Here is a 24,516-nt window from a genome sequence, read left to right on the forward strand (position 1 = left end):
TATCAGTTTTGTGTGTTCTACAGAAAAGAACTCTATCTTCATATCTGTAGACTTCAAATGAGAGTGGATTGATCAAGGACATCACTCGTATGGTGTCAAAAAGATAGCGTCGCAATAATTTCTTCAAAATGATAAAATTTTGACACTCACTACTCAGATAAAGTTCAAGTGTTTTTCTGCCTGCCTGCATTAGCATTAAAAGGATTATTTTAAAAGTAAAACGCAAAATCTTACTTTATATCTATATTACATAAGAATTACTTATCTTTTAACAATGTTTCTAATTAAGGTACCTCAATTAGACATTAACTTTAAGACTCTTGTATTATTTGAGACAAACGCCTTGTACAAGATTTCAACAAGAAATCAGTACAAGTCTAGCATTACACACATTTATTGAAAAAATAAAAATAATTATACTCTACTTAGAATACTAATCTAAGAAATATTTTATGCNTGCCCTCTTCTAAATTATAAGAGTAATTGCGATGTATGGAATTTGTCTAACAAAGCGAATGCTGCAATTATCATAAATGTATATCCAACTACAGTGGAGGCCGAGTTATCGTCATCTTCTTCACTGTCTTCATCACCATCATCATCCTGACCACCCGGGGTCGTGGTACCTTCATCATCTTCTTCATCAGGTGCTGGTGTGCTAGCAGAATCTACGAGGTCATCATCATCATCTTCTTCTTTCATCTGTACATCCCAATTACTTTGCGCATCTAAAAAGTGTTCTTCGTAAATTTCATCCCAAAAAGCCCTTTGTTCAGCATAGGGGTTCTGCAAGTCTGATTCTAACGCGCTATCAGCTTCTTCATTCGCTCTGTCAAGAATGTGCAGATAATGCGGAGCATCATTTCTGAATGATTCCCATACAACTGGTGAGACATTGCTCGTTGGATTTCTGAAACAGATAAAATGGTATTAGAAAAAATCTACTTCATACTACTACATTGGGTATATTATCATTACATTACATACATTGGCTATCCCTTACCCAGTCTTAATAAAGTTAGTCCAGCGTTCAATCATCAAGTCTCCAATCATCAAATCCATTTCGGGAATTTCATTCGTCTCCGATATCAGTGGTAAGTCGTAAAATAAATAAGCTAATTCTTCACTGTGAGCAGCACTGCCAACTTCAATGGGACCAACAAAAGGTTCCCCTAGGGTTCCTTTGTATGAAAATTGATACAAATAAATTGGCGCAGTTGCTTTACTGGAACGCAGCCATGTCTCTCTTATAGCTGAAACTAAGATCATAGTATCTCCGTGATAATTTATAGCCATATTTTGAGTAATAGGCTGATCTTCGAAGTAATGCTGTTTAATTTTTTCAGCAACTTCGGTTCTTTCATTGTCATTTTCAAAAGTTAAATCAGCCTGTAAGAAAGCATCAAACGATTCATCCATTCTTTCCAACCAGTTTGAATTGGAAATTTCTCTAGCTCTGATTGTACCCTCTTTATCCACAAAACCAGTGATGAAAGGTATATCTAAAAACTCTCCTTCAGAGATAATTTCAAATGGTGTTTTTACCAAGAAAGGTTCATCAGGCAAATCTTCTCTTTCAACGCAGGGTGCAAATGCAAGAGAATTATCAGTTAAATCTAGTTTGTTTAACACTCCCATCAAGGCAGACACACTGACTCTAGTAAATATTTCGGACAAATCTATGTCAGCAGTAATGGTATGACCTAGTGCTTCTGCTACTTGCACAGCATATTCCATATTATCTCTACTGACTGCCCATGGAGCGAGGGCGTTGCCGCTTTGGGAAATTGCTTTATGAACCAAACCATCTGCCATAGGTGACAAGGTTATTAAATCGACAGCTGCAGCACCACTTCCGTGACCTAATAGGGTGACGTCATCAGGATCTCCACCAAATTGTTCAATATTGGCTTGAACCCATCTCAAGCCAGCAATAATGTCCTTAAGTCCAGCATTACCTGGGGCTGTCTCTGTTCCAAGGCAGAGATAGCCTAGGATTGACTCTCGGAAATTCAGTGATACTACAACTATGTCTCTCGTAACGAAATTTTTAAATGAAAGTTCTCTTTCGTCATCTCTGTCCAATTCTGTGCCTTTTATCCATACCATGACGGGAAGTTTACTCTCTGCGTCGAGGGTTGGGGTGTAAACGTCTACAACTAAACAATCTTCGGTTCCTTCAAATCCAACTCCTAGAGGTCGGACACATTTTATATTTTTTCTGTTAGCAACAAACGTTTCTGTAAATACAGGCGGTGGTGACGGGGCCTGAAATTTCATAAGATACCAACATTATATCATATATTACAAATGTCTAGTATTCTTGTTAGTCTCCAGTTAAGCTAAGTCACCACAGTAGTCATGAACACTACTAATAATCATTTATGAGCCGAACTAAGTTGGACTGCTGTCGACTGTGTTAATTTATTAATCATCCTACAACAAGCTTAACTGAAGGCTTCACTACAACTTTAATAAATGGCCATACCTTAAATCTGTGACTGCCAGCTGTGGAATCAGCGTACGGAATTCCATGGAATTCGAAGTACTCGCCGTCAGCCGCTGCTGATCCTGACACTGGTCCTTGGTTGGATAAAATAACCAGGGGGATATCCACGTCATCATTTCTACTATCTCCTTTTATAGGCAGGGATAAAGCACCACCAACTACAAACACAATCCCGAATAGAGACCACATCGTGCTTATTTGCGCATCAAATTCGTACTAAATTATCTAGAACATTATTATAATCGGAACAAACTGACGAATATTCATCTCGATAAGATAAAACCAATTCGGATGGGTGCTTTTTCATATTGAGATAAATGACATCGATATTTCAGATTAGATACGACTCTCTTCGGGGAATATTGTTCCTTTTGTTGCCACGCTTCGTGAGTAGCGTGACTCAAAGTGAGCATGGTAAATTAAGTACGACGCTTAAGTATTGAACACATATATCTGGTGTAAGTGAATCACATCATGCACTAATGCGGCTGTCAATTTGTATAGTTCCTGCCAATAGACATTTCATACCATTCAATATCCGACTGAAACTGAAGTATTCCAAGGATATCAACATTTTACTTATCAAGTACAAATCCCGCTATGTTTATAATATGTTTTTATGGTACGTGATTGTAATTACAACGTTTAATGTGTTAATATTTTCTTATTAGGTAGTTGTTGCAGCTTCAAGAAATGAATTTAGAGTGTATAATTCCATAAATTGACATACATATTATTTTCAGATGGGTTTCTGTAAAATACCTCCAAAACACAGCACTCACGAAACTTCAAAATCCACGATTACCGTTTTTAAGACCCTTTCATCGGGTCATTGACCTCATTAAGTAGTTTCGCAGAAAAAACTGTCCCTTCAGGACCGTTGCTGCTAAGGTACCTACAGTGCCCTTAGAATTGTTCATGCGACATTATACTTTAAGCCTTTGTAAATAAGAGTCTGTTTTTTTCATTGGTTCCCTTAGCGGGGGTGAGAGGGGTTTGAAATATGGTCCACATGTGACGGCGCCTGCGTCGCTTTGTCTTCATGAGAATTTCTGATTCATTGGCTCTCCCGTGTCTGTATTATTTTACTTATAAGTTGAATTTCAGTTAGATAATTTACTTCTGACTCATCTAAGAGGACGGCTCTTTTGAATCTCAATATCAAAGTGGATATTTGCTTGAAATATGGAAATAAAATAAGAGAGCAATAGGAATTTTTCTGCAAAAATTATAGCTAGATTTTCTGGTCGAGCTTTAAGAAGCTTAGAAGCACTACAAAATTGAATAAAATTAATAAGATTGTCTCTATACAAACCTAGAAGGGTAAACTTATTGAAGTAATAGCGATGCAATTCATCTCATACTCTTCTAAATTTTAACAAGTCTTATTTAGCTGATTTGTAAAATCACATAAAATATGCCCAAATCACAACTCATATTAATGGTTCCTTTCCATCACTCACTTCATATTCTTTTAAACTTTCATGATCACTAATTGACGGGATTGGAAATATCGGAAACTAAAAATTAAGGTACATGGTAGCAATCCTGTCAATAATAAAATTATAATCATTGTCACTTACTTCATTGAGTCATCGAATATTAAAATAGTTATTTAATTAGTTACATACGAGTAAGTACCCACGGCTTGACGTTTCAGCTGCTTTCTTTATTTTAGTTGAAAGAACGCGAAAGTTTAGAATCATCGAATATTAGTTTTCTAATGAGACAAAATAAGAATCTTAAAAGCTTGTAATTTTGTTATTTGTTTCAATATTTTGTTGGCGCCCTTAAAGGATATAAAATCACACAAATGTTGGTAAAACACACAATTTCATAGTTATCTGCTGTCTCCCAGGCCGAAGATCCGATGGTCCCAACATGTGGCACGCCACGTGGGGTTCCAGCAAAAAACATTCAGCATAAACGTCACAACATCCCATTTGTTTACAAACAAAAATCAACCCAAAACTGGTTTGGTAGAGTCGAATTTTACTAGCTAAAACAAATGAGATAAGTGATTATTTTTCCCGTACTTACCTTGTGGGAGATACCAGTGGGACAAGCAAAGGTTATGTGTGGCATATTGTACAATGTGCATAGTGATTTTTGTTACAAAAAAATGGAATATAGGCCACACGTAGTTTTCTTAGAGTACGTAGAGGTACGTAAGGGTTGCACAATGTATAATAATATTTTGTTCTACAAGGTGTTCTGTTTTAAAACTTCCTTTTCAATCAGAACTTGAAACGAAAGTAATTATTTATATGGTATTGAAATTTATTCCAAAGTGTACCTAATTTTTTTTATTACATTAGCAATCTTTTCATGGATAATAACTTAGCTACCAACCGCAGAACGTTCGTCTTGAAAAAAAGGTTTTTTCAAGACGAGGAGTTTCTAAGGAGAAAAAGCCGTTGTCCAGCAGTCCAAGTTCATTATTTAAAATGAACGAATTTATAGTTACTTCTATGGTTACAGTAATAAAATTCGGAAAAACGTTCAAATGTAATTATTATTGAAACCAATTCTACTAACTCCCTCCGTGATGTTGTTCCGATTGGCGGGTAGTTTTTATTATGGGCTGCAGAGGGCGCCACAGGCACGTATCCGTTAGTTTACAGCTTTGTTGCGTACGCGATTATTATACAGGGAATAGGGTTGGAACTTTGCAAGAAATAAGATTCTTAATAAGAAAAAATACGACAAGTAACACCTAAATAATTAAACGTTATAATTCATACTCTGTAATATTTTCAAAGCAAAAGAAGTTTAAGATAAATGCATAATGACTGCTTTCAGTAAATAAAATCACATAAACTGCATCATCAAACTGTAACAAAACCACAAAGGTCTCTCTACTAAGTACTTTCGTTTAACATAAACAATATTCTTTTGTAAAGTTGCATTAACATTTTCAAAAGTTAGAACTTGTGTGGTCTCGTTACAAATAACAACTGGTATCGATAACCTACATAAATGTTGTCGAAGTTGTTGCCTATGCTCAGCAGTAGACAGTGGTGGATGATGATGTATCAATGAATTACTAATTACAAATTTTTTCATGCAAAATGTTGTTTATTTAACCCACACCACCGGTGTTTTTTAAATGTATTCTGTATAAAACTAACTTATTTCAGCTCTATAATAACTTGAGTGCTGCCATAATTGTATTTTTTTTGCAATCTGTAAAAAGGCTCTTCAGTAAAAGCCCTACCGACTGCAGCGTGCCGAGCGGCGGAAATTGTTCATAAGCTCGCTCTGAAGTATGCGCGCTCACGCCACTAAAGACTGTAACCTTTAACAAACAAGAACGTAGATGAAAAGCCTTGAAAATTGCAATTACGATACGTTCGTTTTATCCAAAAGATGTATTCTGGACAAAGGCCTCCCCTAAGTAATATGCGTAGAATGAAAATAATGTCTTTTTGCGTTAGATTTGTGAGAAAAAAAGGGTAAATTAAATTAAAATAATCTTTTGCCACTGAACATAATATTAAGTATCGTCAAAATAAACCAAGTTGTATCCCTTAGCAACTGCTAGGCAAGCAAAAGGTGGCATGTTTCCAGGGAGTCAATTTATTTAGTGAAAAATAAAAATAAAGTAAAAAATATATATTATTCTAATTATAAAAACTTAATACTGGACATTTTGGAACTTAGGTACGATTTGTTTTTGGAGTCGTAACAAACTAGTTATAAAGCAGGTCATGGTTGATTGGGTGCCAATTTTCGATAATTATTTTGCCTTCGAAGCGTGGGTTAGTATTAGATAACTAGAACGCACAAACATTGTAATATTTACAGCAAAGGAATGAAATGTGTAAATTGTGGAATTTAACGTTCGTTCGTTCCTTTCAACCAAATTACTGCTGGACAAAGGCTCCTTCAAGGATTTCCACAACAACCGGCCCTGCGCTGCCCACATCCAGCTACATCCCGCGATCTTCACCAGATTGTCGGTCCACCTAGTGGGAGGCCTCCCCAGTGGAATTTATTAATATCCCATACTAATATCCCCTGAAAAACTATCTTCTCCTAAGTTTCCAAGGACCAGGTTAAAAGCGCACTCAATGGTCCACTCCACGTGTGCACAAGAAAGGCAGCAGTGCGGGAGGAATGGCGACGGATTGTGAGGCTTGCCACCGGACCTGGTGACGACCACGACCACTCTGACAAGAGTGTAGCGCTAGCGATGAAGAAGAAGAAGATTCCAAAGAAACTCGATTATTCTTTCAAGCTATGCTAGATTCTCTTTTGTTTGTTTTCGATTTTCTCCTTTTAGCGCGCACAATAAGTCCACAAGTGCATGTAGCGCGTTTTTCTTTTTCCCCATCTCCACGTTACTGGCACTAATTTCCAGTGCATCGATTTCAGTGCGTTAAACCCGTGCGCGTGCGCCGAGGGGAGCGCGCCCGAAATAGACGCGCGTTGCGCGCTCATTTATTTGGTGGCGGATTGTTAGGGCTTTTCCACGTTCGATACCAGATTTTCCCAATGAAAAGATATAAAACAACATTTTTTTAGTTATATAAACTAAATATTCAATGGGCTCAATTCTTATAACGAATCAGTAGATCTATTTTTATAAGTCCACTGCAAAGTTGCACTTATCAATGTTGTATAGATTCTTTGGTAAGATATTTATAATCTCCATTGAGTGTTAACCACAACCGATACCTATTGTATCTTAAAACAACAAGGAGTATTGAGAAAGATACCGACCCTTTCACGTGGTAGGTCTAAAATTGGCACTCATTCCTTTGCTGCATCTCTACCATATTCTGTGTTCCTGGATTTATACAAACTGAACCTGAAATACAAACAAGCATAATGATTATTATGCTTATAGTGAGTATTTCAATGGTAGGTAACCTCACTCTACCGTTTGTAGAACAGGGATAAAATTACCATTACTTTTAAACAATGTTAAAACGAATAGCGTCTCAGGTGTGATAATTTTATTGCAATCATTTTTAAAGGTACTAGCAATTTATAATAATAAAATGACCATCCTAAAATTCTCCACGTCCTTAATCTACTACAAAATGAATTAATATGCGAATTTTTTGGTATAAAGTTCAATTAAATGCATTGTTAAACATTTTTGTGACAGCTACACAACACTACGCGCGCTGCTACGAGAAACAAATAAGAAGCAATCGCGCATGGGCGACTAACGCTAGTATGACATCTGCCTAAGGCGCCCGCGCAGTGTGAAGTATTAGGACCGATCACAGTTTATGCATTTGTTTATTGACTAGTCGGGTGGAAAGACGGTGAAGTAAGATCGGTATGTCTGTAAGAAAACGCAGTTCATTATTTACAGTATGAAAAAGAAGGGAAAAGAGGCAAAAAAATCAATAAGAAACAAATGCACATCGCTTATTGATTTGNTTTGATTTGCAATAAGTTTCTACAAAATCTGAACAACGATGTTTTACTATAATATTCTAGTTACTGATATCTAGAACATCTTAGGTAATTCAAACTTTGTTTCAGATTACTACTGAAAGGAGTTAAGAATAGCTTTTGTAAAGGGATACCTTTCATTACCTTACCATTGATAATAATTGATAAAAACTTTGTACTATTTCTACCTCACAAATGCGCTGCCTACTTGGAAGGTTTAAGTCCAATAGGGATGATGACTGGGTTATGAAATCGAAATTCTATTTAGTCCGTCAGACAGATAATTAGAAAATATTAGACTCATATTTTTTATTTTTTTCCATAATCGAATAATTACAGTATTATATTGAATTGAAATTATGAAAGAAAATAAAAAATATGAGTCTAATATTTTTTAATTATCTGTCTGACGGACAAATAATTGAAATTTTGTCATCTAGCCTATTGTAGACGAGAGCTAATTATCTACGTTTCAGCGTCATCAGGTCATTTAGTCTCCACTACAGGAGCACGACTTTCTAGATATATAAAAAGACACAATTACTTAGCTTAAAATTTCCGCTTAGTGACTCCGGCACAAGTACCTACCAAACCAAACTACCCTCGCGCACTGACTGTGTTATAGTACAAGCAAAAAGCACCGCCTTCTAATTTACCAGCGGCAAATGTAGAACAGGGGATTTGGTCTACACTCCCCACGGTGGCCAGACGGGTTGCGGATGTCAGATGTCCGCATACCTAGTGTTCCTTATGACCGTTTTCACCATCAATCCTTAATTTTAAGTGACCCCTTTTATAAACAAAATTCCTGTTAAGTGTTACCATATGGGTCACTTAAAAATTAGGGATTGATGGTGAAAATTGGCTTTAGTCACCTTTATGACATTAGCACATACACGGAAAGAGTGGAGTTGCTCTAGTCTACTCTACCAGAACCTTACGGCTGATTATTTATTTTTACTTCAGCTTAATTGAAAAAAAAAGTGAAACATGGTATAGAATTTTCGACAGTACAAATTTAACTTACCCCTAATAAATTATTCATTATGTAATTTGGAATGAAATCAAACGCTGCTTTGTTTGGATTAAGGGAGGATAAGCTGAGAATCAGAAGGATTCCTCCATTTAAATAATTAATACAAATCTTAATTAAATTGCAGTTAATATTTAAAAAATACGCCAAAGTATTTGCGCTGCGGCCAGTTAATCAAAACAGTTTTCCTTTAATGTTACGAATAAGAGAAAAACGTTTTCCTGCTTAATGTTAAATGATTACCAATGAAGATAAAACAAGGTTTTTTCACTTTTGTAGGAATTTGGTAATATTCCATAATTTATGCGTAATATAAATATTAAAAACCTACCAACGTACAAAGAACTCTTACACCGTTTTGGTATTCTACTGCAACCTTAGGTTAAACGTTTAGTTAATTTAAGCTCTTGTTACGAACTTAAATTTTTAGAATAGTAAGATTTAGTGAGTTAGGACTTTAGGAGGATTCTTAACAAGGATTGGTGTTTAATGCGTATAGTATTCAGATTTTGAAGTGGCGTATACAGAGCGTGTGACGCGACTCTTGTAAAAATATTGTATGGTCCATAATGGATTGTACATCAAAATAATTTTTAATCCATTAAAGATTTTAGTACAAAACTTGAATGAACACAGCAAGTTTCAATCAAGTTACATTATTTCTTTGCAGCAAAATGTTAAGCCTTCNTTGATTTGCAATAAGCTTTTACAAAATCTGAACAACGATGTTTTACTATAATATTCTAGTTATTGATATTTACAATATCTTAGGTAATTCAAACTTTGTTTCAGATTACTACTGAAGGGAGTTAAGAATAGCTTTTGTAAAGGGATACCTTTCATTACCTTACCATTGATAATTGATAAAAACTTTGTACTATTTCTACCTCACAAATGCGCTGCCTACTTGGAAGGTTTAAGTCCAATAGGGATGATGACTGGGTTATGAAATCGAAATTCTATTTAGTCCGTCAGACAGATAATTAGAAAATATTAAACTCGTATTTTTTATTTTTTTCCGTAATCGAATAATTACAGTATTACATTGAGTTGAAATGTCGCGTGACGTCACTTTTGAGTAAAAATTCTACTCAAGCGTGACGTATCGCGCCATTTCAACTCGATGTAGCACTGTTATTATTTAATTATGAAAGAAAATAAAAAATATGAGTCTAATATTTTTTAATTATCTGTCTGACGGACAAATAATTGAAATTTTGTCATCTAGCCTATTGTAGACGAGAGGTAATTATCTACGTTTCAGCGTCATCAGGTCATTTAGTCTCCACTACAGGAGCAAGACCTTCTAGATATTAAAAAAATAAAATTACTTAGCTTAAAATTTCCGCTTAGTGACTCCGGCACAAGTACCAAACCACACTACCCTCGCGCACTGACTGTGTTATAGTACAAGCAAAAAGCACCGCCTTATAATTTACCAGCGGCAAATGTAGAACAGGCGATTTGGTCTACACTCCCCACGGTGGCCAGACGGGCTGCGGATGTCAGATGTCCGCATACCTAGTGTTCCTTATGACCGTTTTCACCATCAATCCTTAATTTTAAGTGACCCCTTTTATAAACAAAATTCCTGTTAAGTGTTACCATAGGGGTCACTTAAAAATTAAGGATTGATGGTGAAAATTGGCTTTAGTCACCTTTATGACATAGGTAAGAGTGGAGTTGCTCTAGTCTACTCTACCAGAACCTTACGGCTGATTATTTATTTTTAATTCAGCTTAATTGAAAAAAGTGAAACATTGTATAGAATTTTCGACAGTACAAATTTAACTTACCCCTAACAAATTATTCATTATGTAATTTGGAATGAAATCAAACGATGCTTTGTTTGGATTAAGGGAGGATAAGCTGAGAATCACAAGGATTCCTCCATTTTAATAATTAATACAAATCTTAATTGAATTGCAGTTAATATTTAAAAAATACGCCAAAGTATTTTCCCTGCGGCTAGTTAATCAAAACAGTTTTCCTTTAATGTTACGAATAAAAAAAAACATTTTCCTGTTTTAAATGATTACCAATGAAGGTAAAACAAGGTTTTTTCACTTTTGTAGAAATTTGGTAATATTCCATAATTTATCCGTAATACTAAATATCAAAAACCTACCAACGTAAAACTCTTCTACCGTTTTGGTATTCTACTGCAACCTAGTTAATTTAAGCTCTTGTTTCGAACTTAAATTTTTAGAATAGTAAGATTTAGTGAGTTACGACTTTAGGAGGATTCATTCTTAACAAGAATTAGTGTTTAATGCGTATATTATTCAGATTTCTAGGTGGCGTGTACTGGGCTTGTGACGCTTTTAAAAATATAGTATGGTCCATGGTTTGTACATCAAAATAATTTTTAATTACACAAACTTTAGTTTAAAAGTTAAGCAACATAATTCATTAAAGATTTTAGTGCAAACTTCCCCCAAATTCAACAACTTGAATGAACACAAGAAGTTTCAATCAAGTTACATATTTCTTTGCAGCAAAATGTTTAGCCTTCACAAAACAATGATAACACAAAAGCGATGCTGAAACTTGGAAAATACAATCCCATTTGTAACTTATTGAATGGAGATGTTATGATTGAATAATCATGGATCGTAAACAATACACAGCCTTATTGTGCTGTATCAATGGACATCCTACACTTTAGGGTATTTAATTTGTTACTCTCCATAAGTTTCCATGTTGGGTTTGTGTTTACGGTTATTGTTTTCCACACCATCTTAGTTTGTGGGAGAACATCACCCTTATTTAGCTGTGTGATTCTGGAAGAATGGAATAGGACCCTTCTCTTGCCGTGGATGAAGTAAGAGGCGGCTAGAGGAAGAAATATGCGAACATCAGCCTCAACACGTCTAGCTAGCGTGGGGTTGTAGGTCAAATCATTAATTTGCCGGGCAGTGGAAACTAAATCACCTGATGATGATAATGATGATAGTTTCTTTTAATTTCTTATAATTAGATTTTCAATAATTCTGACTGCATACAAAATATGTTTCTCAGTTTTGTTTCTCAGTTTGATAAGGACGTCACAGATTTGCATTCAGCCATTTTCCTGAAAAAAGTCATTCCGTTCTTCGTACGTTAAGCCTTAATTGTGATCGAGCCTTGACCTTTCATTTCATTCATTGAATACCTTCATCATTACAAAATAAATGGCGTTATTAAGTATCATACGAGCCTTGAAAATTGAAAATTCTAATGGCATAGTACGGTAAAGTAATTACTTTTAATACCACTTTCCATTCACATAGGTAACTATTGTTCGGACGCTGATGATTTATATTAAAAATTTAACTTGGACTAATAACACTTGGTTTTCTAATATCACTTTTGTTCATAGAGTCAATATAAAAGAAAAGCACAGCAGCCGAAACGCGAGTATTATGTAACTCATTTAAAAAAAATGTGTTTCTCTATTTTAGAAGCCTCAAGTTTGGTTTGAGCCTACTTTACCTCAAGTTTGGTTAGTTAGAAATATTAATTTACTATTTGACACGACAGTATTGCGAAATCCTCATAGAATTCCATGATGATCCCAAAGAATGCTGTATTTTTCTCATCTTTCTGATTTTTCCGAGATACAAGTCTTAAATTTTTTTCTTACCCAAGGTGAAATCACCGAATAAATAGTTAGATTTTCCGCTTTCGTATTTCGTGCTTAGCAAATTCATTTTAATAGCGATTCGATTTTGATAAAAGATATTTTAATAGAAAATATACACAAATGTGTGTGCTGATTCGAATTAAACTTGGTCTATTACTAGTTACAGAGATTAGTCTGTCCATATCTAGTAACTAACTCACTTCGATAAATAGTGTTAGAGGAAAGTAAAGTAATTAATACATTCCTAAGTGTAAATACGTACCATTTGACTCTTAGTGCGAAGGTCTTCGTCATTAAAACGGAGTTGTAAACAAAACCGGGCCCCGGGGACGACAGCTGCCCCCAAGCCTCAGTCCTCAACCATTAAACGCCCACGTTGGATTCAATAACAACATTTCCACCCCACTCGAAAAACATCCCTACCATCCAAAAAATTGAGTCCACTTTCAGAACATATCCTCCTGAAATCTGTTTGATATTCCACAAGAACCGAATTACAACTTTAAATTAAAGTTTCACGGTCGGTTTTGCCATGATTGTGGAAGGAGTTAGAGGAAATTGTATCTGTGATGTAAATAATAGAAAATGATTAGGACGTAGAGACTACTTGTTGATTGCGTTTTGTATTTTTCCCACAATAAATGGAATTTAGATAACGTTTCTTTTGGAATATTTATAATAATATTATTGTGTGAACTAAGGTTTAAATTTCTCCTTCCCATCTTTTTCCACTCAGAACTTTTCCAGCAAACTTCAAGCAACAGTAAACATTAAATAATTAGTCATATTTCATGAAAAATATGCATAATATCTCCATGAGCTATTCTTGATGATTTATGTTACTTAGGGTAGGTAAAGTAAGATTAACAATAACTATTTGAGTCAGTAAATTAAAGTGTTTGTAAATGATACGGAAATCTGTCAAGTTTTACCCTAAAAAATTGTCAGTTTTCATGATTCCATAAATTATGATTTAAATATTTTCTGCCGTTTTATTCTACCATCAAAACATAACCAAGTTGTAAATTGTTAATACATTATAAAGCAAACTGTGAAACTGTAATTGATTACAGAATAATGTTGTTTAGGTAATAAAAAAGGAATAATATAAGAGCAACGCTGTTTCCGGAAAAAATCTCCCTTTCAATTCGTCATAGTGAGACAAGTTTTTCCGAAACCATCTTCACCTTATTTAACTTGGTATGAGAATTTTCTGATTCTGAGAAGAAGCATCATTAAAAGGATACTTAGTGAATCTGAATTTTATTAACTGTATAAGAATCTCAATCTTACTTTCAGCGAAGAAGCCTTTTTCGGCTCTGAGCAATAATTTACCAAAAAATCAAAGATTTTCTTGGAATCCGAAAATGAGTATCACTTTCATTTGCGATGTATAGATTTTCCTTATATTTCTTGTATAAAATTACACAATTTATTGGTTTGGATGTGAAATTAATTTGTGCCTAACATGTATCTCAAAGTTAATCCAAAACTTTATGGGTGATCATAATATAAGAGAGAAATACAATATAATAACTACACTAAAAGTAGCAGTTTTAATACTTAAATGTAAAATTATTCATCATCATGAAATCTATCAAAATAAATTAAATTAATTAATAATGATTCGTTTAAAGAAACGCAAATTGTAGTCGAAAGTTAAAAAAAAATTGTTCTCTTATAAGTATACGAGCACGTATTCTTTTCTACGATTCACTCATGAATTTTTATGAAATATTTTATTACTATAGCTCTGATTCTGCGACTGTCCTTATTACGATGTGTGTTAACCTTTTTTGGCAAATGCCCAACACATTATGACGTGTAGTATAAAATTTCCGGAAAACATTTTCCTTTCAGACATGTGTCTGACTTTGATTTACAAACAAGCCCGGCTGGCTTAATTGAACATTATGCGGAGGATGATGCACTCTTTATTTTACAGTTCCTTGATTTTGGTTTGGCCGCCCGGCAAGCATACGCCCTAGAGCTGAAGAAAGCTCTGTAGGGCGGGCGACTTCCTCGACGCCAGCGCCTCTGGCGGCGCGACGAGCGCACTACGCGCCGCGCGCTGATTGGTCGCGCCGGGTGACGTCACGCTGCATCCGACCAATGGGGGGGAGCGCGATCGCGCCCGGCCGCAGTCCTAGTCGCCGCGCCTTCGTATGAGCCGTGTGTCGCTGCCGGTCTCCCCCCGCGCCCCGCGCCAGCTGAATCGCCCGCATTCTAGTTGTGGGTGTCGCTCTGTGCAGTCATCGCGTGTGCCGCCGAACTCAGTGCGCCGTTTGTGAGTGCTTTAGTTCCCGCTCGAGTGTCAGTGTGACGGAGAACCCGATACCCCGCCGCGGAGGATGTTAACAGCGCACGGTGAGTGATCATATCGAGTCGTCGGACGCTTATCTCGTGACGGCGCCACGTGAACGCGCTCTATTTATAAAATGTAAACATGCCGCTAATTTGATTGTAGACGTATTGCTTGTTAAAAGCGAGAGTACGCGTCCGGCCCGCGCTGTAGTCGCAATCGCAAATTAACAATAAGGACGCGGACGGCGCGCGGCGAGATTGCCGAGTTCCTGTAAGATTACGGACGTTGCTAGTGTCGCGGAGGTGACGATGTCGATGATTCTGGGCTCGGAGCTGACATTTGGGCAATGGATATCCAGCGGATAACCTTGGATTGGTTCAGGGCTGTCGATAGCGCGATAACGTGACCTTGAAGCGGAGACTCGCGAATGCCGGCCGGTGCTGGAGCGCGCGAGCTCACGGAAAATGTCCAGACAAACAACGATAATGGTGTCGCAAATAAAATGATAATGCAGCTAATGTGAGACACTAGATCGAGGGACTGGAAAATTTATTGCGCTCCGATACGCCTTATAAATATTTTATAAACCGTTCGAATTGGAATCTTACAAGACAATAGATCGTGAAGTCCGACTTATTCACTTAAGAAAGGAGATCAGCCTAGCACTTTTGGATGCGTTTCAATTAGCGAGACTGACTGTGTAATTGACTAATGAAACGATTCAATGAGTAATTCAAATGATCATAAACAGTAACGCTGGCAAATATTGAGGCGACACAAATATGAGGAAACAACAATTTACAGGAATGATTAATGACGAAGCATGATCCACTGGTCTACAAATTCCGAACAGGTACACTTGTTGAATTCCTGAGATGCAATTTCTTCACGACCATTTTCCAGATCATTGCAGCCTTTGATTTTTTATGGCAGACGTTTCAAGTCTGTCCGGTTGAGATACCTCGATACGGTCAGGTTCGAAGCGTTGGTCCCACGCCTCGTTCCACATACTCAGTTCTTGCTTGCAATCGGAACGGTCAGTGGGGCTGACACCGATATGCAATTTATTACAAACGAGTTCAAGAACCAAAGTTGCAAGTGGACTGATCATTATATCACTGATCGCACATTATTTCTTTTGGACTCGTTTCAATGTTTCTAATGTTCTGCTAGCAAAACCTTTATAACCGTTGCCTCCAAACTCAAGGTTGCATGTTTCCACAAAAACTAGTGTACGAGCGCAAAAACAAAATTAAAAAAATAATAAAATTTGGGATTCTCATTCGCACTTACGCACAGTTGAATGTTGAAAGAGCGGTCGCCATATGTATTCGCTCGCTCGCTCTTTCTCATGCTCATGTTTATTGTGCGTGCGAGTGGGACGAAGATAATTCGCAGCGAACTGAGCGAACCGGCCATGCGAGATGCTCAGTCGTATCATAAATATTAATCAGGCGCTGGTGTCAACAGCCACCGCGTAACGTGACACCGCCGCGATTCGCTGCTAGCCTGGTACTCGGAGTGGTAGCCAGACGAAGCTACATTGCAGACAAACATGACACTGAACTTTAGTTTTGCAATCCGTTAATATTTACGCAAATCATTGCAATGCCAATTTGTATGATGAATGAATTTTCATAATAACATGCAAATTGTACCAAAACGTTAACGTTACGATGGAAAATTTTACCAGTCTAGCTACATTCTTGTTTAAATACAAGAGATATGAACAAGATAATTATAATGAAACCTTAATTAAATTTCTCTTAAACTGCTCTCGCTGTTATAACAGGCTCTTATGATGATAATGTTATCGTTTGCACATCCGTTTATGCTTACGCATTCAGCCATGACCTGCCCTACAACTCTCCGTCTGTGATTGGAAAATGCACCACAGCTTTATTGTAATTTGCTCCATTCCACCTCACTTAAGCCTCTCAATATGAAACATGATTCAACATTAAAAGGCTCCTTTTCTTATTTTACCATAACTATATCTTTATTACTATTTTATTTTACAGCTGGATTTAAACATAATATTGCAACAGATATCAAAATACAAACAAACGCTGATGAGTTTATTAACGATGTTGTTGGATAATTATAAGCTGGTCTAACTATTCTATTAATAGTATAATTAAAATAGTTGTTACAAATTAAAAATAAATGAATCTCGATTGTTGTAATTATGTTTGTTTAACAAGACATTTGGATAATGGAAACAACGTTGAAGAATTAAACACGTAATATTTTTTAAAATTCTGTTACATTCGGGTCGGAAGTCATCGTTGTTAATGCTTCGCAAAATCGACCTTCGTATTGTGCAAATTTACAAAACAAGTTCCATTTACGGTGCAAAACTGAATATATTGAAGAAGTTTGATAAAAATTATGAACTTATATAGCAAAATTAAAGCTCGGGAGGATTTGAATGTTTGTCTAGATTCGCTTTCTTCTCAGTATAGACTTTAGCAGTGGAAGATTTTCACCAAACCATGTTTGGGAAGCTTAAATTTATTAACAATTCCAACATGGTAATGCTCGCAGCATTATGGCTGTAGACGTTCGACAGTATTTATGTAATGACTTCACATTAAAAGATAACCAGCGCGTTGAACATCGTCTCGGGAATGATATAAGTGCAAATGTACTTAAAACGTAATTAAAAACAAGTTACCATTGCGATGGTGCGGGTTAGGGATAATAAAGGTTTAATTACACGAGTTCTGGGCGAATAGAGTGGTATGGAGAAATTATTCAAAATTAAAGCGAGCTCGGAATTTTTACGTGAAAATTACGCGCCTGAATTTGAAATGGAAAACGCTGGAACAATGAATACCTTAAAACAAATTAACCGTGCTTTGAATATTACTCTAAGAAGCTGAATAACCGAAATGGTCGTTAATAATTCAAAAGGAAAACGAAAGTATAAAAACTGACATCGCAAGCCCACTAGAACTGGAACTAAAAGTAAAGGACCTCAAAAAGTTGGACAAGTTTTTTGTATAAGAATTGCGAAAAGAAAACGTTGAATTCAATTTAATAAACAGTCAACAAGTGATGATGCGCAATGCCACAGACTAAGATGAAGATGAGCCAAAGCCGGTCGCTTTTTGCCCGCGGCCGATGCGTGTGAGCCATCTGCGCGGTTTTTGCACTCGTATGGATATTTTTTGTTGATGTGTGTGTGCGCGGCTCCGAGATATGCGTGCGCGACTGTGTTCTTCATTAATATTGTAAGGTTTACTGCCGACCTCTGCTGCTAAGTCAACATTCGTTATGTGGATCGAAGATTTGACGCAGTTGATGCCCGTTTTCTTTGTTGTTTTGCTTTATAACTCTTTTGCGATGCATTTCAGGTTTGAAATTGATGAATACATTAAAATTTAACAAAGTAGTGTTTTTGTGGTTGATATGCAAATTGGACCATTCTTGACCTAACTTACTTCGATACTTTTATCTAGTTGTCAACTTATGGGTATTTTATAAAACATCGATAAGACAAACTAATAAGCAAATAGAGCAATAGATAGAGAGTTCTTATAAAATTAATTCTTTGATATCCAGAGTGATAACAATGTTTATCGCTTATATCAATGAAACAAACATTACTAGCAATAATATGTGACCAACCACCAATGTGTTAGGACAAGCGTGTTTGTATTCACTACTGTAAGGAAGCGATTATGAGGTGATGGAGGTAAATTTCAGACCTTATGTCAAGGATGACAAAGATCAAATTCGCCTGGCAAATTCTATAAATTTACGACGTTTTGTAGTCGAGACGCTAGTAATAAGAGTCACGAGTTGTTACGTAATTTGAACAATCTCGCCGACTTCACAGTTCACGTACTGTACAATGTATTTAGTTGTATTTTTATTGACACTTTTTCAAAGTGATGTATAGTTTTTAGGATAATCAAGTTAACAATCATTTAATTTCAATTCAATTGAAATCCAGTTATTGATATCAATAAATTGGAAGTCGTGCCTTAGTTAGAAAATATTAGTTCTCGTTCTCTTGTTTATATTACAACCATTTTTATTTGTGTCACAGTTAACACTTTTGATAGCAATAAAATTTTATCTATTATAACTTCAGAATATACCGATGTGTCTAGTGTAAGTGCCGTCTTCCGAACACTATGTACTATATTGCTGCATATTTAACGCATCTCTGGAGAAATGTGTCCGAAGCGTGCAACTTGCAGACTTGCAAATCCGCAACATGGAATTCGAACGGAATTCCAATCTTACGAATCGCATATGAATTCCTGACAAATATTATTTGTAAAGAGAGCGTTCCACGACGAGAGCTTCTACCTCTTCGAATTTATTAAATGATCAATTTTACTGTTATAAAAATACAATTATTGTAAATTGAATTAAAATTTAGAATTGTTGTAAATGCAAAATTAAATTATCCTTGACAAAAGATTACTTCAAAACATTCTTTCAGCAAGAAGTTTTTTCAACGGAATTCAGTACAAAGTTCATATTTCAATTAGGTTGAACCCGAGAAGATGCTGAAAGTGTACACGCCCCTAGAGCCTGTAATGTTCGTAATAGCGCCATCAAAATCCTGGATTAAGGGATGTTAAGGTACTAGTTTGGTAGTTTGGGATTTTCCTCTTGAATTGTGCGGTTTGTCGGCAAAATTTTGGAACATTTTAGGTAACTCTTCTTTAAGAATGTAGGTTACGTTTCATAAAATTGGTACTCATATTTTTTTTCAGTAACGATGTGTATTATTATATACTCAACATCAAATAAACCGCACCTTCCGCGACGCGAACTTTAACGATTTTCTTCTGACACAATCATGGTGCCCCAACAATATTGGTGTTATTTGAAAGCCCAATAAATATACTTAATGAAAAACACATTTAATTTCTTAATAAATGATTAACATTATACCATAAATGTGACTTGAAAAAATACCTCACTTTGGGCCCACCTATGGGATCAATTAGTCCAATTTTTATGGTTATAAAACCAAATAATGATCTCACGTGTCCTCTTTAACAGATGAATAGCGATTAATCCCAACTTAACAATTTTATAGCCATAAAAGTTGGCTCTAGCGTAACTACCTATTTTTTGAAGAAGTGACTCTGGATCCTTCTAAAGACACATTTTTGGGATAAAAACCTTTCCTTTAATGAAATGAAGGTTAGAACTAGGCTTTCAAATGGTGCCAATATTGGTGGGAAGTGGGGAAGCATTCGTTTGAAAATGCTTGTCGCGGGAGGTGCGATTTATTTGATGTCGAGTGTAGTACAACGAAGTGACTCTTTGGAGGATTGATACATTAACTAGGATGATTAAATTACTGCCTTTAGGTTATCAACTCTCAATTTATGAAATTTAAAAAATTCGCTAAAATGCGTTCATTGTTTTAGACTAGGAGGTTCGGAGGTTGCTTCAAAAAAGTTATTTTCCTTTGCCAGCATGCAGATTGTCAAAACCTAAGTGAATATTGACACCGGGTCGTGATAGATCACTGTGGAAACAAAAATCTTCCTCGGCGAAGTCCCACTGCTCGCTAGTGATGGATGGGCTCTTATCAGGACTGATAACCTTCGCCCCCCACCTCACCCTCCCGACATAGTACAAGTTTGTTCAATAGGCTCATGTTAGGTTCTTTTTCCTACTTTCTTTTGTCTTTTCTCTTTTTTTCTTTATACTTTTTTTTTTTCAAATTTGGAACAACAATGTTTTTTCTTTTTAAAATTTTCCGGTCATCAGAGTCACTCAATCAATACCTCTGGGAATTTATTATACTAGCGGTGAGCTTGCTTTATCGTTTTGTAGAGATACCGAGTCAGTATTTTCTCTTAATACATGACAAATAAAGTTATTAACTACTATAGTATTATACGAAAATACATCAAAAGACCTCACACCGGGAAGTACACCTACATTATTATCATCTATTAAGATGTAGTCTTCAGTGGCCTTCAGTGTTCTTTTTGGCCGAAAATTTGGCTATCCTTGTCCTTGTTCTATAAGATCCTCAGACATGAATGTTCATATCTCACCGCTTCTACATTAACAACAACAAAACAAAAAAAAAACATAAATACATTACAAAATACTCGGCCACAATCACAAACAAGTGTGTAGACTCTCACAGCTCTTCAAGCGTTAACTTCGGGATCTTATACTGTTGTATTAGGTGCCATTTTGCAACAAAAAATATAGTATGATGTGCCGTACCTACATTAGACCGCGTTCTAGATTGGCCATATAGGAAACGTATGTAAAAACGCACGGCGCAACTGCCCAAACCGGCGGGCGAGGTTATCGCAGCGATTAACCTTAGCGAGTTTACTTGGATACCATGCTTTGGTCCGTGCAAAGGAGCATGGAAAATTTTGGAACTGTTTATGAGAATATTATTATAATTAAGGTGACATTAGCCCAACGCTGTCAGTATTGGATTGCAGATTTGACGGTCGGTAGTTATGACTCAGTTGTCGCCTGAACTGTTGTGGTGAAAACACTTTAGACACATAATTAGCTTCTGAAAATACCTTCAAACTCTATCGGGACATAGAAAAAAAAGATATTTGATTTCATCTGCTCCGAAAATCTTTGCGATCTTTTTGCAGATTCAAAATATGCGCAGGAAAAAGTTGATTAAGTCCGTCTCTAACACTAAACAGATCGGTCACTCCAACAATCATCTCTGAATTAACTGATCGATATTTAATCAACTTTAAAAAGGACTTTCGAATGGCCTCGCAACGACCTTATCACAACATGATTATTTCACGATATGAGTGAGTGAGTGGACATTCACAAACCGACGAGCAATAAGATGTTTGGCCAATTAACGAGTTCAATTTCCAATTAGGAAATCGTTTGAATACTTAGTTAAGTATAAAAACATCAATAGATGACAGTAATAATATTATCTCTACTGATTATTTTTCATACAGTCATTTGTTTTTTTCTTTGACGTCTTACTTCTTATTATGTCTTAAAAATATCATTATCTAATTGAAAGATAAAAATATAAATAGGTATACAAACAGTTTTTGCACNAAACTTGTCTTAGTTGCGTTTCCGTTCCAGTTTCCGATAAATCGACAAAAAGAAATTCAAAATTCTTGTGAATGTTCTCTTATTAAAACACAGCACTTAATAAAAATAAGAATGTACTTTTCATGACTCTGGCCCATTTCTACTTGACCTCCCTTATCACTTGCTATCATCGCCCTTGGATAGCTTTCTGCTACTCGGGTATGCAATCTTGTAAAACAAATGTAAATTATGCATTCATTTTCTGTAGAAAAAATAATGTCATCAATATAATGCATCTGTTTAAACATGAACTATGTAAACCAGTTTTTTCTCTACTAAAGTTGGTGTATGAAATCTGCTAAACAAAGAGCGTTTATGCTTTAACAGAAATTATAGCGTTTTACCAAATTCTTCACTCCATTGTTTAGTTATACAAATTGCTACGCCACTTGCTTAAATTAGAGGCAAAATAGAGCCTTAATAACAATTGTTTGAGTTAGAGAAAAATAGGTGTGTACGATCTTAACTAACATAATAGACAAATATTTTTAGTGTCTAGCTAGAGGCATGTTAGTAATATCTTTTTGTGCCATAAATGTCCTAATTTTGTCAGTCAGAGTAATAAAAGTGCAAATTCCAAAACACTGGGCCCAGACACGCATATTTTGATTGCACGAGACCTGTGCTTGTTTCTTTGCCATTGACAGCGTTCCGCGGATGACGTAATGCGATAGTGAAACAGTCAATATTTGATATGCCGCCATTAGCCGCGACACACGATAACACCCAAGTTCACTAATGAATACGGGCCACAAAGATACTGTTTGAGCAAATACCTACACAGGCAAACAGTAGATCACGCTTACACGCGCGCGAGAACTGCAATTCGCACTATGATGCAATTAAACAAAAAATTTATAGCAAACAATCATGTTGCTGACTGAAAAATTTACATAGTATTTAAGATAAACAAACGTAATAAGGAAACTGCTTTTTAAAATTTTCCTTCACTTTCAGTTAATACAATCTTATCATGCAAAATTAAATGCAATGATTACTTTAACGAATTATTTTAATGACATTGATGTACGTATCAATTACTTACGTTGCGAACTAACTTATCTAAAATAAGGTAAATAATTTAATAAGATTACTTTATGGAATAGCAAAATTATACACTTTATTGTTCTTGTATACAGGTGTCCATGAAACTGTGACAGGTTTGCGTCATGAACAACCTTTTCTTTGGATTTCATTGAATGCCTCTTTAATAACCATAAAACATATTTTATTATAACGGAACATTGAAATATGGTTTACATGAAGCATTAACTTGTTGAAGCGTAAAAGAAACACCTATACATCTGAGAGAGAAGTCGATAATACATTGTTTATTTACCCCATCGCTTCGGGATGCAGAAAATACCTAAGGTCGCGAGCAAATATTTGCAACTAATGATAAGGTGACCCTGCATTGTATTCATTACCTTGTTATGAAATGCGTATCTTCTATTAATGATACAAAACAACAACTCTATCACAATGCTCATTTCTCGTACGGAAGTATGATTATTTTCAATAGCGCGAGTGGTTATTTATAATGAAGACTTATTGCATAAACTCGACGTCTTGAAAGTACGTAGGCAGATTGAAAAAAGAAGAACGATGGAAAAGATCCGTCTAATAAAGGGAAGCCCTACTATAGAGATGGGAAATTATAAAAAATATACGATGAAAATCAGCTTCGTACATCAATTTCCCCGAATCGTTTTCGCGTTTTCATAAAAAACACCCACGTTCTGAAAACGATAATTAAATTGCACCTTAGTCGCAATAATGAGACAAATCTCACATAATTAAAACTCGTGTCTGGTTTCCGTGAAATCAAAATCCTTGTGGGCGGGGGTCGAGATGAATGAAACGAGTCGGGCGTTTTCGGGGGCCATCGGGGGCCCTCGCCCCAAGGTCAGGGGGTGGCCCGACCCCGTTCTAGGGATCGATGGGAGCCCTAGTAACACCCGCAATTTCGGCTGTACAGCTGTGTTCATGCGGTTTCAATGTCAAGCGGTTCATGTCCGATAGGGAGCGGTACGTTTCCTTCCGTAATTCTACGTATCCGTATTTTCAGGCCGGTTTTTACTGCACATGAAATATTAATAAAGATCTTCTTCTAACAGTTCCAAGTAATCTCTAGTTTCAAGGCAGTATTGTTTTAACTTGTAATAAATAATTTAAAAAACTGATATTTTTGTTAACCGAACAGGTGATGATAAATCACAATCAGTAACATGAACATAATAACGCTGCATAAGTATTATGACATCACCCAAAAATCTGACCTTTGGGCTTTGAGCTTGTTAATTAGTGCAAAATATTCAAACCGCTAACCTCCAGATTGCATCAAAATAAAATGCACCGTTATTTTTTCGATACCGATACCGTTTTTGCAATTGTTTTTAGCGATACCGTTTTTCAATTGCGTTTGTATACTAAGCTTCGACCGCGCAGCGCATGATTACGTGTTTCGTGACTCTAAATGGTTAATGTGATGCCTAAACCACAGTCGGACCGACAAACAATATTGAGGAGTGTTCCCAGCACTT

The 24,516-nt window shown here is 36.0% G+C and overlaps 2 protein-coding genes across 6 annotated transcripts in view; one reads left to right on the top strand and one right to left on the bottom strand.

The window, feature by feature from the left end:
- Positions 1 to 228: 228 nt before the first annotated feature.
- Positions 229 to 2,805, bottom strand: ae3 (alpha-esterase 3). The gene is made up of 3 exons (XM_028319858.1): positions 2,489 to 2,805; positions 1,004 to 2,268; positions 229 to 910 (listed from the first exon to the last, which is right to left on the bottom strand). The coding sequence occupies exons 1-3, from the start codon at positions 2,696 to 2,698 to the stop codon at positions 472 to 474; spliced, it is 1,914 nt and encodes a 637-aa protein (XP_028175659.1). The 5' UTR covers positions 2,699 to 2,805; the 3' UTR covers positions 229 to 471.
- An 11,903-nt stretch (positions 2,806 to 14,708) lies between these two features.
- Positions 14,709 to 24,516, top strand: part of Mef2 (myocyte enhancer factor 2) — a 67,409-nt gene continuing 57,601 nt past the window's right edge. For all 5 annotated transcript variants that reach the window (XM_028319816.1, XM_028319818.1, XM_028319817.1 and 2 more), the window contains exon 1: positions 14,709 to 14,946. The gene's annotated coding sequence lies outside the window, so the exon portion shown is untranslated. The remainder of the gene's footprint in view (positions 14,947 to 24,516) is intronic.

This window comes from Ostrinia furnacalis, unplaced genomic scaffold (genome assembly GCF_004193835.3).
Source record: "Ostrinia furnacalis isolate ACB-3 unplaced genomic scaffold, ASM419383v2 OfSCF7336, whole genome shotgun sequence".
Classification (NCBI taxonomy): Eukaryota; Metazoa; Arthropoda; class Insecta; order Lepidoptera; family Crambidae; genus Ostrinia; species Ostrinia furnacalis.

What these genes read in the sequence shown, in the direction of transcription:
- ae3 (XM_028319858.1), bottom strand. Translation starts at nt 2,698, where the DNA reads ATGTGGTCTCTATTCGGGATTGTGTTTGTAGTTGGTGGTGCTTTATCC. An exon ending in CTGGCAGTCACAGATTTAAG is followed by an intron (nt 2,269 to 2,488) that starts GTATGGCCATTT and finishes ATGAAATTTCAG; the next exon opens with GCCCCGTCACCACCGCCTGT. An exon ending in ACTAACTTTATTAAGACTGG is followed by an intron (nt 911 to 1,003) that starts GTAAGGGATAGC and finishes TATCTGTTTCAG; the next exon opens with AAATCCAACGAGCAATGTCT.